Raw genomic sequence first — 14,312 nt, forward strand, 5'->3', positions numbered from 1 at the left:
AACAAGAGATATTAAATATGTCAATTTTAAAGTACCTTATTCCAAGAGAACTTTCAGATGCAATTTTTCAAATGTTTTTCTTCTATCCCTTACTTGTGTTCTTCACCACCCTCCCAGTTTCATGACAAGATAGATCCAACTCTTGAGAGTCTGAAACGCATAGTTGAACGTCTGAGGCAGCCACCTTCAATCTCAGCAGAGGTTGAGAAGATTAAAGAGCAAATCAGTGAAAATAAGAATGTGTCAATGGATCTGGAAAAACTTCAGCCGGTCTATGAGACGCTTAAACAGCGAGGGGAGGAAATGATTGCGCGCTCAGAAGGAGCAGACAAGGATATATCTGCTAAAGGTAGTAGAGTGAGGAAAGGTTCATGTAGTGGAAATGCAGGAAGCTGCATCACATAAAGCTCTTCAGTTTTGATGCTCACTAATCTGGGGATTGTGTTCTTCTGAAGAAGCTGTGAAAGATATAAAAAAGCAAGGCATTGTTTTAATAGTTGTGGACCTGACCTTTGTTTTAATTTTAAATGCCTTGTTGGTTGTTTCCACTTAACATCTTAAAAAGTCCTGTAAAGAAACAGTTTTAAAGTCTAAATTTTAAAATGTTCACATATGTTTCTGCTGTAGAACTGTAGAGATATTTATGGCCAAGAATTGTTTGCCAAGGTAGTAATTTAGTTCCTTTGTTGTTTAGCTGTTCAAGATAAACTAGACCAAATGGTCCTCATTTGGCAAGACATCCAGACCTTGACTGAGGAAAGGGAGGCCAAATTGTTGGACGTAATGGAACTAGCTGAAAAGTTTTGGTGTGATCATATGGCTCTTGTAGCTACTATTAAAGATACTCAGGACTTCATTCGAGAACTGGAGGGACCTGGAGTTGACCCATCTGTAGTCAAGCAACAGCAAGAAGCTGCTGAGGTCAGTACAATTGTTCTGTTGATTTAAAATGTTCTATTCACACTATGCAGGGAAAAGATGGAATTGCTATGGAATACCACAGGAGATTTTTTTTTAGAGACAAAGGGGGATAATTACATAGAAATTTACTATAATGATATCTCAAGAGTCTATGGCAAATGATACGTATCAGTGCTTAATTGCAATGAGCATACAACTTGTGCTTGTCATTATATTTACATATCTGTGTATAAACATGTATAATACGCATGTCACTGAGACTTTTAAAAGTTACACATACTTTAGATTCCGAGTTAAACCTAACGTCTAAATGAAAGGGATACAGACGTGTGTATTATGCTCTAAGTCTGTAATTATTTATGCTGATAGCTAAAAATTTGAAAGTTGAATGATAACCTCTGAAAAAGAAAACATTCTGATTAAAGAAATCTAATTTAAAACTTCCTGTTTATTTCTCCCATCTCATACAAAATGACATCATTATCCACTGTTATAATTTAGACTGATGTCAGTTGATTTCACTCTGACACTGCAAAGGTCAGTGGCTGGTTAAGGATGCTTAAAATACAAGCATCCAAAAGTCCGGGCAACTTTAAAGAAACGAAAGTCACATACTGGTGTGTCTATCTTAAAAGCAAGCTCTACATAGATTATTAAATTTAGTATTGGCAGTGTTGGATTTTTTTTTTTTCCTTTGTAGGCTGTTAAAGAAGAAATTGATGGATTGCAAGAAGAACTAGAAACAGTTGTGAGCCTTGGTTCTGAACTTAGAGCTGCTTGTGGGGAGCCTGACAAACCTATTGTCAACAAGAGTATAGATGAGGTATGGGAAATGCAGATGCTTAAATCTGTTACGTTAGATGCTTGTTCAGCTGAAAATAGTATTCCCTGCCCCCCCAACAAATTCTGAAAATAAATTCCTTTTATTACTTTATGGATTCAATTTTTTTGTAGAAGACAATTTTTTTTGGTAAAAAATATTTACTGATTAATACAATAGATGACTATTTCTTGCAAAAGTAATGCTAGAATAAGCTGCATGTGTATTTGCTTTGTGCCAAGTAAGACATCTTAACTGAGACAATTCTGTTCACATGACTACAAAGGACTTTTGATTTCTCTCATGTCAAGTAATGTAAGTTTCTTTTAAGCTACCTTCATTGTAATGATGCAACTCCGAATGACTTCTTAATATTTCCCGTATTCACTATAATCCCTATACCAATAAAAATATAGTCAGTATTGAATTACACAGCTTCTGTAATACAAAACATGTAGTATAGTCTGAAGGAAACTAACTATGCAGCGATAGGGAGAACAAGAGTTTTAATATGGAATGAATATGAAATGTTCTTCGTTAATTTATTGGTGCTAGTGGGCAGTGACTTTTTATTTAGTGAATGTAAATTACATGGCAGTAAAATGATTTTTGTTCATTGGAGCAAATTGCACTTATTTGCAGCTGAACTCTGCTTGGGATGCCTTAAACAAAACATGGAAAGAGCGAGTGGACAAACTTGCTGAAGCCATGCAGGCAGCTGTTCAGTACCAAGATGGACTGCAGGTAAGTTGGTGTGATATACTTAACCCAGTCTTGAGTTAATGGGATTTAATGTGGTTGTATTAAAAATGCGATGGGATTTTGTAGGTTACACGTAATGTATCACTCTGATTATAGTGACTATTTTCTTCAGCAGGCAGGTATCTTTACTTATTTTTTTTTAAATTAGACATGAAATCTGTTGATTTCTTTTCTTCATGTTGTTCATACATTGCACGATGTTGAGATTCCAAGATAAAATCTCCTTGTTTATTGACGAGACCAGAGTTTTACTGATACCACACAAGTTCATAGTAATCCCGCTCATATTTTCTTGTGATAGGCCATTCACATGATAGGCAAGTTGTGACACATTTGCATGATCTGAAAGGAACAGAATATAGGTCTATAAACTCATTGTGGCTATTCTCCTTGAATGGAGGACAGTTAAAGAACTTATCTTTACTGTTTGTCAATTAAATACATAAGTTTGAATATTTGAAGAAAAAAAACATTGCTGGACTATTATAGTAGTAATTCATAGTATAATTTATCTAATCACAAATCTTCAGAAGATGTTCACTTTTTAAATCTGTAAGTAAAGATATCTTTTGTCTTTATGTGCTATATATTTGGTTGCAGGTTTCTTTGTAGGTTTTGGCTTAGCAACATCTCTCATCTTCTGTCAGTGGGTGGCTAGAAGATTGAAACATTTTAAAAGATTCCAAACATAATCGAATTTTGCAAAACTATTTTTTCTCAGTGGGATTAATGTCTGTCTTGGTTCATTGAATCCTTGAAATATAAAATTACAGTTTCACATGACACTGAGCAAGTTGTTTGTGTGTTCAGTGCAGATCTAGCAGCAGAACACTCCTGACTAATAATGCAATGTGCCTGTTTTCCAGTACACCTCATTATGTATTTTTCTCCCAGTACTCTTATATTCATGCTGTGCAGAGGCTGACGTGAAGGGTTATATTAGGAACATTGCCATTGGTTTAAGTGTTTTTTGTTTTCTGTGGCTGAACATTGTACAGGCTTGGTACTTTGTGAAAGAACTGTATTTAAATGCCTTTTGGTGCTCCTTGCAGTAGACAATATGAAAAGTGTTGTGGACAGATTGCTAGCTGTACTGCAGTTGCCTTATCTTATTGAGCTTGTTGGGTGAGGGCAGTTCTCATTTTCTCAGGCAACTATAGGCAGCTCTGATGAGCACTGCTAAGCCTTTTTCCATATTGGATCATGGTTAACAGGCAGGGGAAAAAGGGCCTAGCAGAGGTGTTTTTTCCCAATACTATTATACTATTACCCAGACGTATGTAGCTGTTGGTAATGTGTAAGTAGGCAATCCTTGAGCTTGTTCTGTGTTGTATCAGGAAAAAAAATAGTACCCACAAAGCCTCAGAATTGTGGGCACTTCATTTATTGTTTGAAAATTTAACTGTGTCATCCTACAGAGACTCAGTCAAGCTGAGTTATGGCTCTTACTACCAAATATGTACTTAATGGGTCTCCTTTCATGTTCCTTACACAGATAACATTGTTCTTCAATAAAAGTCCGATTCTTAATGATGATTAATAATCATAGTTGAAAATGTTATATTGTTCAGCCACAACTTGCCATCTTAGCTCCAAAAGAGTATGGAACATGGAACTGGGAGTTGATCTTGTATTTACTTCTCAGAGTGTGCATAAAAATTGCTGATCTTACTCAAGGAGTAAAGTGCTACTTAGCATGAGTACTGGTGGAATATTGCTGCTCACAGAAGCTCAGTTTGGCAGTATATACATTCTTGTAACCACTACATGGAGTACTATTTGATCCCTTGCCTTGTCTAGGTTGTAGGTTGCATTAAAGGCAACTATTTTATTTCAAAGAGCATAGCAATACTGTTCTGAAGTAAAATAAATTCTGGTATTTTACTTACTACAGCTTTTAACCATGATACTGTTTGTCTCTGCTCACACTTGAATTTCATGCTATGATTTTCAGGCAATATTTGACTGGGTAGACATTGCTGGCATCAAGTTAGCATCTATGTCCCCAGTTGGAACAGATCTGGAGACAGTGAAGCAGCAAACAGAGGAACTTAAGGTATGACTTAGCTATTTATTTCATTTGTATTTTCATCTGTCTGAATTTTCCTGCATTGTTTAGTGTTTTCCGCATTCTTCAAGACTGAGAAGCAATTTTCATTTTCAATTTTTAGTTTAAAAAAAAAACGAAAAGTAACTGTATGACAATTCCAACTAATGTTTCATTGCAAAGTTTTCATTTTAAAATATGTGACTCAAGGCTTTGGAGTAGACTTTGATGAGACTATGTTTTATTCTGTGACTATGTTCAGATAGTCAAAAAATACTTGTAATGGCATTATTTCCCTTTCAAAGGCTGTAAGGTTATGAAGAGAGTTCTTTTGCTATGACATTTAAATTTTCTGGCTTCCAACATAAACAGTTTCCTTGATGCTCTAGGAGAGAGCCTCCAGAGCTTCACTGCTGTCATTGCTGACTTTCTCTAAATGTCTAACCGTATCACATCATTCCCAATACATCCAGCAAGCTGTAAATCAAAATTGCAGGCTTAGAAACCTGTCTGTATTGGTCTATGACTAAGTACACTCCTGATGTTGGTAGTTTGTTCTACAAATTTTAAATAAAAAGCAGAGGTGTATAATAACCGGGGGGATGTCCTTGGTTTTGTTCCTGAATTGTACAATATTTTTTATATACAAACAAGAGAGATCATTGGAGAGGATTTTCGTATTGGAAATCTTTGTCATCTTCTGCTCACACTTAGAAATATCTGGTGGGATAGTAAGACGTTGCATATTTTCACATAGCTGGAATCAAGTGGTTTATCAGTATCTTATATGCATTTTGACCCAGGAAAAGAAACCCCTAGATTTATGAAAGTTGACAGCGATGCATTATTACTGTAAATATTGCTGTACTGTGCTATACTCAAGATCATTACTTATGATATGTTTATTTGTATTCTTTTCTATTTACTATAGCAATTTAAAACAGAAGCTTATCAGCAGCAGATAGAAATGGAAAGACTGAACCATCAAGCAGAACTATTGCTGAAGAAAGTAACACAGGAAAGTGACAAGCACACTGTCCAAGACCCTCTCTCAGAGCTCAAACTGATGTGGGATAGCCTAGAAGAAAAAATTATAAATAGACAGGTAAATAAACCTGAAGGTGGGGGCTTCATTCATGACTTAGATTTATGAGAAAAGCTTCTCCTTATGCATAATGTTTGTGTCAATTTACATATTTAGTCTTTTTGGTTTGGAAATTACAGAACTATGTATAATGGAATTTGAATTTCATAATTTACTGAGTTGCTTTTATGTGTTTTTTTTTCAACCCTTAGTATTTTTTGTCACTTCTTCTGTTGGCAGTGTCATGTCGAATCATTATTATTTCATTTTGGCTATTTAATGACATCTTAAGTAGCAGTTGAAAACATGTTTATATGTGCAAAACCATTAATAGCTGCTGAACCAAGCACTTTTTCTTAAAACCTTAGTACTGTTTCACTACTCTACACAACATTAAATTGTCAGAAAGAGTTGAAGATGCAGTGCTTTGAAGTGTGTTTTTTCCCCTAAATTGAATCATTTAACTGCAAAGAAAAAGTTTTAAGAAGACCGTGCACCAAGATGCATTTATACTTAAATTACACTGTAAATGATGAAAACTTCTGTCATATCTCTGATGGGAGGACCTTCAATCTTAACTCTGCTCTGGTTACATGGGATCTTCAGAGGTCAGGAATTTAAGCCTAGGATGTCAGGCTTTACAAGGGAATTGCTAGCTCAGCTCTAACTATAATGCAGTTCCTTGTGTTGGATAACTGTTTGTCTCTGTTTTTTATGCTGTCATGTGCATGGACTCCACTCCAGAGTATGGTGACTAATGGTAATTTAAGCTGATTCAATAGCATCATGAAACCATCTTATTGTTAATTTATTTTATTTTTACTATAGCACAAGCTGGAAGGTGCCTTGTTAGCCTTGGGGCAGTTCCAGCATGCCCTGGATGAGTTACTGACGTGGCTGACGCATACAGAAGACTTGCTGAATGAACAGAAACCTGTGGGTGGAGACCCCAAGGCTATTGAAATTGAACTTGCCAAACATCATGTATGTAATTATTAATGAATATGAACTGAAATGTTTTTTGAGGTTTATCTTAGAGATGAGTCTTGTAGTAAAACTTTGCACTTGATAAATAATTCTCTGTAGAGATTTTCAAGATGCTGAAATTCAGGCTTCGAATAACTAACATCTTTTCGTTTAGTTTTCTGTATTCCTTCTTCCTTGCATATACCACACAAGTGGCGTAGGTTTTAGCCAAAACGAGCAGCGCACCCTGGCCTCCCCCTTTATTCACCTTTGTTTGATCCAGGGAGCTCAAAAGTCATTGAACCTCTTACTCTTCCTGAAGCAATACACTCTTGATTAGTTGTTCAGGCCACGTCTTACAAAACACACATCACCTTTATACAGCTTTGTTCTTTCTTGTCAGAAAAAAATATTTTGATTTTTAGCTCTGAAGTCTGCAAAATTGTATCTTAGTTGGGTCTAACTAAAACAGAGAATGCTGCTCTGAATCTCTTAGCAAATTTTAGGCATATCCATGTCTTCATCTTTTTCTCCTTGCTACATACAACATAGGGGTTTTGTTTGGTGATGGCGGTGGTTTTTTGGTTGTTTTGTTTTGTTTATTTTTTTTCAGTATATTTACTAGCTAATGTGGCTTTGAAGCCCATGGAAGAATATTTCCATTATTCATTTATTTTGAAGAGTATATATAAAGAGCAAGAGATCTTCTCTACTTGTTCGTGTGGCTAAGTGCTGTTCATGATGATGTGTTTTATGTAGGCCTGAAGATTTCATGTTAACCTCATAAATCCTCTCCTGCCATTTAGTTTTTGGCTTGCATATGATGAGAAAAGCATTCTCATTCAGAGTTAATTTTTGGCTTAGAGAGAATAGATTGAAATTGACAGTACACAGATAATTAAGGCATTTTCATTATCTGTGTCAGTGCCATTATGCAGCTTCTGCAGCCTTTTGGGTAGTCAGTTGGAACTTGGGCAGAGTAAAATATATGCATGCCCTGTGTGACTACTGATAGAAACAAGCCCTTCAAAAAATAATAATAATAATAATTACAAACCCAGCTTCCACTCCGTGAACCTTTTATATGTGTTTTACTACTGAAGAAGCATCCAGACATCATTTATGACTTCATCTGCCTTCAGTACTGAAGGAGTTCAGCAAACACATGAGCCAATCTACTTCCGTTTCGTAAAACAGAGTTTATAGGTTAGAAAGTTCACACAGTAGTGCATCCTGTGGTAGTCTGGAAAAACATCCATCTCCTGAATAACTTTGGACATAATAAACCTTGTTCCTAGTGAGCCTCAGTAGGAAGGAAGGGATAAGATTCATCTGCTTGTGTGAATATCCCCTTTTTTTTCCTGTCCGGAAAATAAAACAACAAATACCTTCTAGTGCTTAGCTTAGAAGAATTAAAGCAAGTGTGATACACATTTGTGCACCTTGTGATACCAGGACTACTTGTGACTTGCTTTTTTATCAGGTGCTTTGTATGCTTTATTTAAAAGTCCTTCCGTATTTAGCTTTATTGTTTTTTTTTTTTTTCCTTATGCTAGCATTTTGATGGAGATAAGTTTGAACCAGATCTCCTGGAACAGAGCAGTCACAAAGTTTGGCTTTTTAAGTAGGGTTTTTCATTCCCTTAACCATTTCACACATCTTCTTTTTCTGTTCTTTATTCCTAGTATTTCAAAGCCTTCCATTAATCTTAATGAAATCTTCCTGAAAACAGTGTCTTTTTCCCAATTGTACTTTTTTGTCCTTGGTGGTTTTACTGTGGGTGGTGGTAACAGGTTTTAAAACAGATGGAGGAGATTTTATCATGTTAGTATTACAGTCATTCCCCAGCTCTTAGGACAGTCGAAGTGTCCTGCTAGCCTGTCATAACACGAAATTGGTTGTAGACCTGAAAGGCCTGAAAAGACATAGTGGCAATCAGAAGATTGTTGTCTTCTTGCTCCCCTCTCTTCTCTCTTCTTAGCCTACTGCTCCAAGAGTAATCAGCAATAGTATGTATAGCATTGTTTTCACACCTTGCCCTCGAAACCAAAGAAAAGTGTTATTAAAGAAAAGGATGTAGTAAATGAAGGAAAGTGAGGTGATACTGGATGCCTCAGAAGTGATTCTTCACTAGCAGTGCCGGAAAGCTTTCATAATTTCAGGAAGTTATTTATTCATAAAGAACGCATTATTTTTTCAAATATATAACAATAAAATACAGTGTTTTGGCAGATTGGTCTGTTATTGCTATTGAGTAAAGTAAGATTAGTTATTAGCTTTAATTGCTAATACTCGTGCAGATCTTAACCTATTGCCATGTCACTGGGTTAGAACTAGGTTGTTTACTATGTTTGTCTTCCTTCCATAACTTACCAGCATGGCCAGTCATAGGTGCTGTGTGTTACAATTGTAGGTGCTACAAAATGATGTTTTAGCTCACCAGTCTACAGTGGAAGCAGTTAAGAAAGCTGGAAGTGACCTGATTGAATCAAGTGCTGTTGAAGAAGCAAGTAATTTACGGAGCAAATTGGAACTTCTGAATCAGCGCTGGCAAAATGTGTTGGAAAAAACAGAACAAAGGAAACAGCAGCTGGACAGTGCCTTGATCCAGGTGAACGGGAAATGATCAAATAGAGATAACTCAGAAAAAGTGTCTTTTTACATGAAATACATAGATGCATGTATTAGAAGTTGGCCTAAATAAAAAAAAATATAATGCAGACACTCCTAAATTTGGAGAAAGTTTGGAACCAACTGTATCTTCCACAGCTGGCCGTTGTCTTTTGTAGTGCTGCATCAAGACTTCAGCTTTGACCTATGTATTTTTAAAGGGTGAAATTTCTGTGTAGGTATATTATTCAGGGAAAACATTGATCTCACAGTTGCTCATTTAGCCTTCTTTCAGGATTTCCATAATTTTTGTTTTATTGTTTATGATAAATGCAGTTAGCTTAAATTTTGTTTTTCCTTTGCTTTTTTTTCTTTCATTTCCTCCAATTATTGCAAATACCTGATTGAATCTGTTGCCAGTATACTTCTGCATCTGAGTTAGTATTTAGAATACAAAACATATAAGTAAGCTCTAAAATGATATGGTGTAATTTAGGCCCAAGGTTTCCATGGTGAAGTTGAAGATATGCAGCAATGGCTGACAGACACCGAACGTCAGCTGTTGGCATCAAAACCTGTTGGAGGCTTACCAGAAACAGCAAGAGAACAGCTTAATACCCATATGGTAAGTATCAGTATTAGAATGCTTTGCAAATTGCATTTCAGGGCTAACTATCTTTCATGAGTGTTTATGGTAAATACAGAGCATGTTCTATATATCACAATGTCTGTACAGTATCTTAAAAAAATTTAATAGCCTTCAAAACAACACTGTTATTTTCAGTGTAGTGAAAGTAGTAATTTGGGAGGTGCCCAAAGCAGAGCCATTAGTAGTGTTGAGACAATAAAAAAAGTTTTTTTCATCCATAGTTTCAGAAACAAAAACAGAAAGTGTTTACAGATTTTTTGGTAATTCGTATGCTTCTTTTCCCTTCTGTTCCCATAACTAGAATTGATGTTCTTTCTCAGATACAAAGATGAATCTAAAAGTGATCCACATTCATTTGGACCTTGACTTAAGGGGGCTCAATCCTTTATTCTTTCTTTAACCAAAGCTGGCATTGAAATCATCATTAGCACAGATGTAATAAGGACTAATGGGTCACATAAACTCTGCTTTAATTAGAAATGGAAATCTGATCAGGATGCCTGAATTATTCCCTTCCTTCACTTCCTTCCTTTATAAGAAAAACCCTATGGATTTTTTTCCCCTGTAGAACCATAGAGCTTGATAAAGGATGCCTTAACTTGAAGTCTTGAGGTAACTCGAAGGTGGCTCCTGGTGCTCCATTTATATAAAATCACGCTGTGCTGCTAGGCCTGGATACAAGCCCAAACCCAGGGATCTGAACTCCTGACCTCCTGGCTCAGATGTAATAGTGATATTTTCTGAACTGTCCTTGAGCTCTAACATGCCTGACACAGTTTCCATTAAAACACTGCATTGTCACAGCTTCATAAATCAGATTTTATTTTGGAATGATGCTAAAGGTCATTGCCCACAAATGTGGGGCATTTTTTTCAAAATTGAGCAGAAACTATTTTTGAGAAGGGACATTACTTACAGTTTTTGAATCAGTTATGACAGGAAACCAGCACAAAACACAGAAATAACGTTGATTCTTTGACATCCCTCTTCCCTCAAATCCTTCTAATTTTATGTTTTGAAAAAAAAAACCACACCACAGAATCAAAGTAAAGAAACAATCAACCGTTCTTGTTCCTGCAAGGGTGGGGGCTGTCTAATCAAGAACCTGTGGGAGTCAGTGGAGTTCTTTCCATTTTTCATCCTGGGCCTGGAATCACACACAGAATCGCAGGATGGCTGAGGTTGGAAGGGACCTCTGAAGATCATCCAGTCCAACCCCCCTGCCAAGCAGGATCACCTTGAGCACGTTGCATGGGGTGGCATGCAGGCAGGTTTTGAGTATCTGCAGAGAAGGAGACTCCACAACCTCTCTGGGCAATCAGATTAAGACCAAAAGCTTTTCCCTGAAAAAGTTCAGGGTGTTTAGGGTATATTCTTTTACTATGCAAATCAAGAAGCCGTTTTCTATATTTCTTGCATTTACAGGTTGAGTAGTTAAGGAATCTTAAAACTGAATGTAATATTGTTAGAATAAGCATGAATGTAATAGTAACCTATATGTGCAATTGTTTGCTAACTGTACGGTTTTACAGGTCAATACCATGCTGTGGATTGTCATACAACTGCAAACATTGTCATGTTATTTTTTAATGTATTTAACCTTTAAAAAATAGGATTTGATTTCAGTTTAGTTAAACTCAGTCCATCTGTGCAGTTCTGTGTGAATTCTCTGGCTTTTTGGCAGCTGAAATGCTGAGGCCAGTTGTCAGGCTGAGAACAATTTGTCGTAACTTCCAAATTCAAATTGCTCTTAAGGGATACAAACCATGTTCATTTGTGACCTGAAACCGAAAAGAAAATTTTGCTCTATGTTTTGTTGTCCTTCTCATTGGAAATAATGTTATGAATCATCGTCTTGAGTATAAGGTCTCTTTCTACAGTTCTGAATAAGAGAGCCCTCAAATGTAATCAGTTCACAAATGGAGTTGCGATTGGGTAGCATTTCCAGCTAGGGCAGCTCCAGGAATACAAGAGAGATGAAGCAATGTTAAAGGAGACCAACAGAAAAGGGGCTTAAAAAGAGGCCTCCCATCTCAGACTGAGCCCAGCCCCAGTGTTTGGGGCCACTCTTGCCATGTTGTGTCTCACTTGCGATGTGCTCCCTATGTTTACTTCTGAGGGGTTCCTGCACTGCAGTAGAATAAGGTGCTCTGGGGAGTTAGGGAAACCAGAAATATTTGAGTTTGGGAACATAGGAAGAATCAGGCTAGGTGACAACAGTTTTTCATGGTTTGCAGGAAGAAGGGAAGGAAGCTTTCTGGCCTTAGCTCATGATTCAACCTACTTTCTGCTTTGCCGCCCTCCTCTGTAATCAGATACAGCCCTCTGTCCAGTATCTCTTACCCTAGAGTAAATGTTGGTTTTACACTCTTTTCTTGGGAGTAAGAGGAAGAAGTACTTTTCCTCCCATCTGCAAGCCACTTAATTGCTCATCTCCTTGAAGAAGTTCCTCACTTGGGAACCTGTACCAACTTTGTTGGTGCATTTTGAAAGTCTGTTGCAAATTTTGAAAATGACTTTTTGAGTCAGAAGGACATACGTGAGCTCCGATTCTCATGCCACCTCATCTTCAGTACGGTTAAAAGAGAACAGTGAGTCAAATAGTTAGCAGGTAAAACAGTTATTACCGTTATTTTTCTAGCTCTCTGTATAAGATGTCTTCAGTGCTCTTGCCTAGTGAGTGAGGGAAGATACAGGCAAAACAAAAGAGACGATGTACGATAAAGCAGCCCTCCCAAGTTGTCCCACGTGCTTTCAAAGGTGTGTGGGTAGGTCTGGGCTTTCAGTGTGCTGCGAATGCTGACACTTTTTGTGTTTCAGCTGCAGATGGACTGCAAACTAAGAGAGTTATAGCAAATCTTGTGCAATGAGATAAGTGCGTAGTACTTTCTTTGCCAAGCTTTGGATCTCAGAAGAAACATCTGACAGACGATACAAGTTCTCATTTCCTGAAGAATTGGGCCCTTTCTTTGCTCATTTGGCTTTTTATGAATTACATATGTTTCCTCTATTAGTCTTAATCATACCCACAAAATGTTGGGGGAGGAATAGATACTATGCTAACATTTGTAAAGAGTATTGAATGTCTACCTGACTTATTTTTTGTTGGTTTCTTTATTTAGGAACTTTGTGCTGCCTTTGAAGCCAAAGAAGAGACATATAAGTGTCTAATGCAGAAAGGCCAGCAGATGCTTGCAAGATGCCCAGAGTCTGCCGAAACAAATGTTGAGCAGGACATAAATAACTTAAAAGAAAAATGGGAATCAGTACAAACAAAGCTCAGTGAAAGAAAAGTATGTTTTTTACATAAAAATAGAAGTGTAAATCATGTATTTAGGACTGCTAATGTTTTGTCCTTTTACACATGCATACTTGCTTGGTCTTTTAGATCTAAAATTGTAGAGACATTTTTGCAGAATTCATTGATATGTTTAGCAAGTACTGGGAAAAAATGGGATTCAAGATGTTTATTATCCTTCTCTGAGGGTGAGGGCAGGTGAGAAGGGCAGAAGGTTGTTCCATAGAAATATGTTAACTGATACTGATGATACTCACTTTACAGGGTGAGGGCTTTTCTGGTTTTTACTACAGTGATCATAGACATGAGAGAAGGAATAAAATTATTTGATCATTCAAGTTTATTTCCTTCTCTGTATAGAATTGCTGTGTTAATTTTTCTAGCTTTTATCCATTTTTTTTCTTAAAAATCCCAAACACTTGGCCTTCTGCCACTTAGTTCAAGTGACTACCTTCTGCTCTAATGTAGATCAATACCATGATTTCAGTGATGTGCAGCATACGTTTTCTTATTATTAATTTCATTTTGCTTTCATTCCTTCACGAAGTATAGTGCATTTGTTCTACCTCAGTCAAACAACGGAGAAAGTCAATAATTACAAACACAGGAACTCAAACTCTCTGTACAGCCCTGATGTGTGTAAAGCACAAATATTTAACTCACAACTTAGCCATATTTTAAAGTGAGAATTCTGATGTCTACTAAGGTAACTGTATAATGGAAGAGTATCAGACTAACTAATGCATAACATGAGTGCCTTCTTGCAGGAAGATGCAAGGTTGGAGTGCTCAGCTGAGCCAGCAGTACAACTGAAAATCTGACTGCTCTTTCATAGTCAACAAAAAACCCTGTATCCAAAAGTAGTCTCAGTTCAGGCAAACAAAATGACAATTGTGCATTGTTAAAGAGAAGTGGTCTAGGCAAACTTGTTCTTTCTTTAGTGCAAGAGAAAAAATAAGATGACCTCGTTGAGGCTCTTCCAAGTGTACTGCCACCTTAGATTTCTGATATTCTGCTGGCTTTGCATACAAAATTTTAAATCCACATGTCCCATTATGATTAACTACTAGATGAAATGTTCTAACATAGAACAATATCATACATAGTTTCACTGTTACTTTTCTATCTATCTCCTTTAACATGCTCAAATACAGG

General features: G+C 36.7%; 1 protein-coding gene across 31 annotated transcripts in view; it reads left to right on the plus strand.

Annotated features, from left to right (window-relative positions):
* Nucleotides 1–14,312, plus strand: part of DST (dystonin) — a 306,416-nt gene that overhangs the window by 259,039 nt on the left and 33,065 nt on the right. For all 31 annotated transcript variants that reach the window (XM_080584837.1, XM_080584827.1, XM_080584857.1 and 28 more), the window contains 10 exons: nucleotides 118–349; nucleotides 695–921; nucleotides 1,622–1,744; nucleotides 2,384–2,485; nucleotides 4,458–4,559; nucleotides 5,482–5,655; nucleotides 6,463–6,618; nucleotides 9,014–9,211; nucleotides 9,707–9,835; nucleotides 12,982–13,152. In XM_080584837.1, the coding sequence (XP_080440963.1) occupies nucleotides 118–349; nucleotides 695–921; nucleotides 1,622–1,744; nucleotides 2,384–2,485; nucleotides 4,458–4,559; nucleotides 5,482–5,655; nucleotides 6,463–6,618; nucleotides 9,014–9,211; nucleotides 9,707–9,835; nucleotides 12,982–13,152 (1,614 nt within the window). The remainder of the gene's footprint in view (nucleotides 1–117; nucleotides 350–694; nucleotides 922–1,621; nucleotides 1,745–2,383; nucleotides 2,486–4,457; nucleotides 4,560–5,481; nucleotides 5,656–6,462; nucleotides 6,619–9,013; nucleotides 9,212–9,706; nucleotides 9,836–12,981; nucleotides 13,153–14,312) is intronic.

Source organism: Anser brachyrhynchus, assembly GCF_964034855.1.
Source record: "Anser brachyrhynchus genome assembly, chromosome: 3".
Taxonomy (NCBI): domain Eukaryota; kingdom Metazoa; phylum Chordata; class Aves; order Anseriformes; family Anatidae; genus Anser; species Anser brachyrhynchus.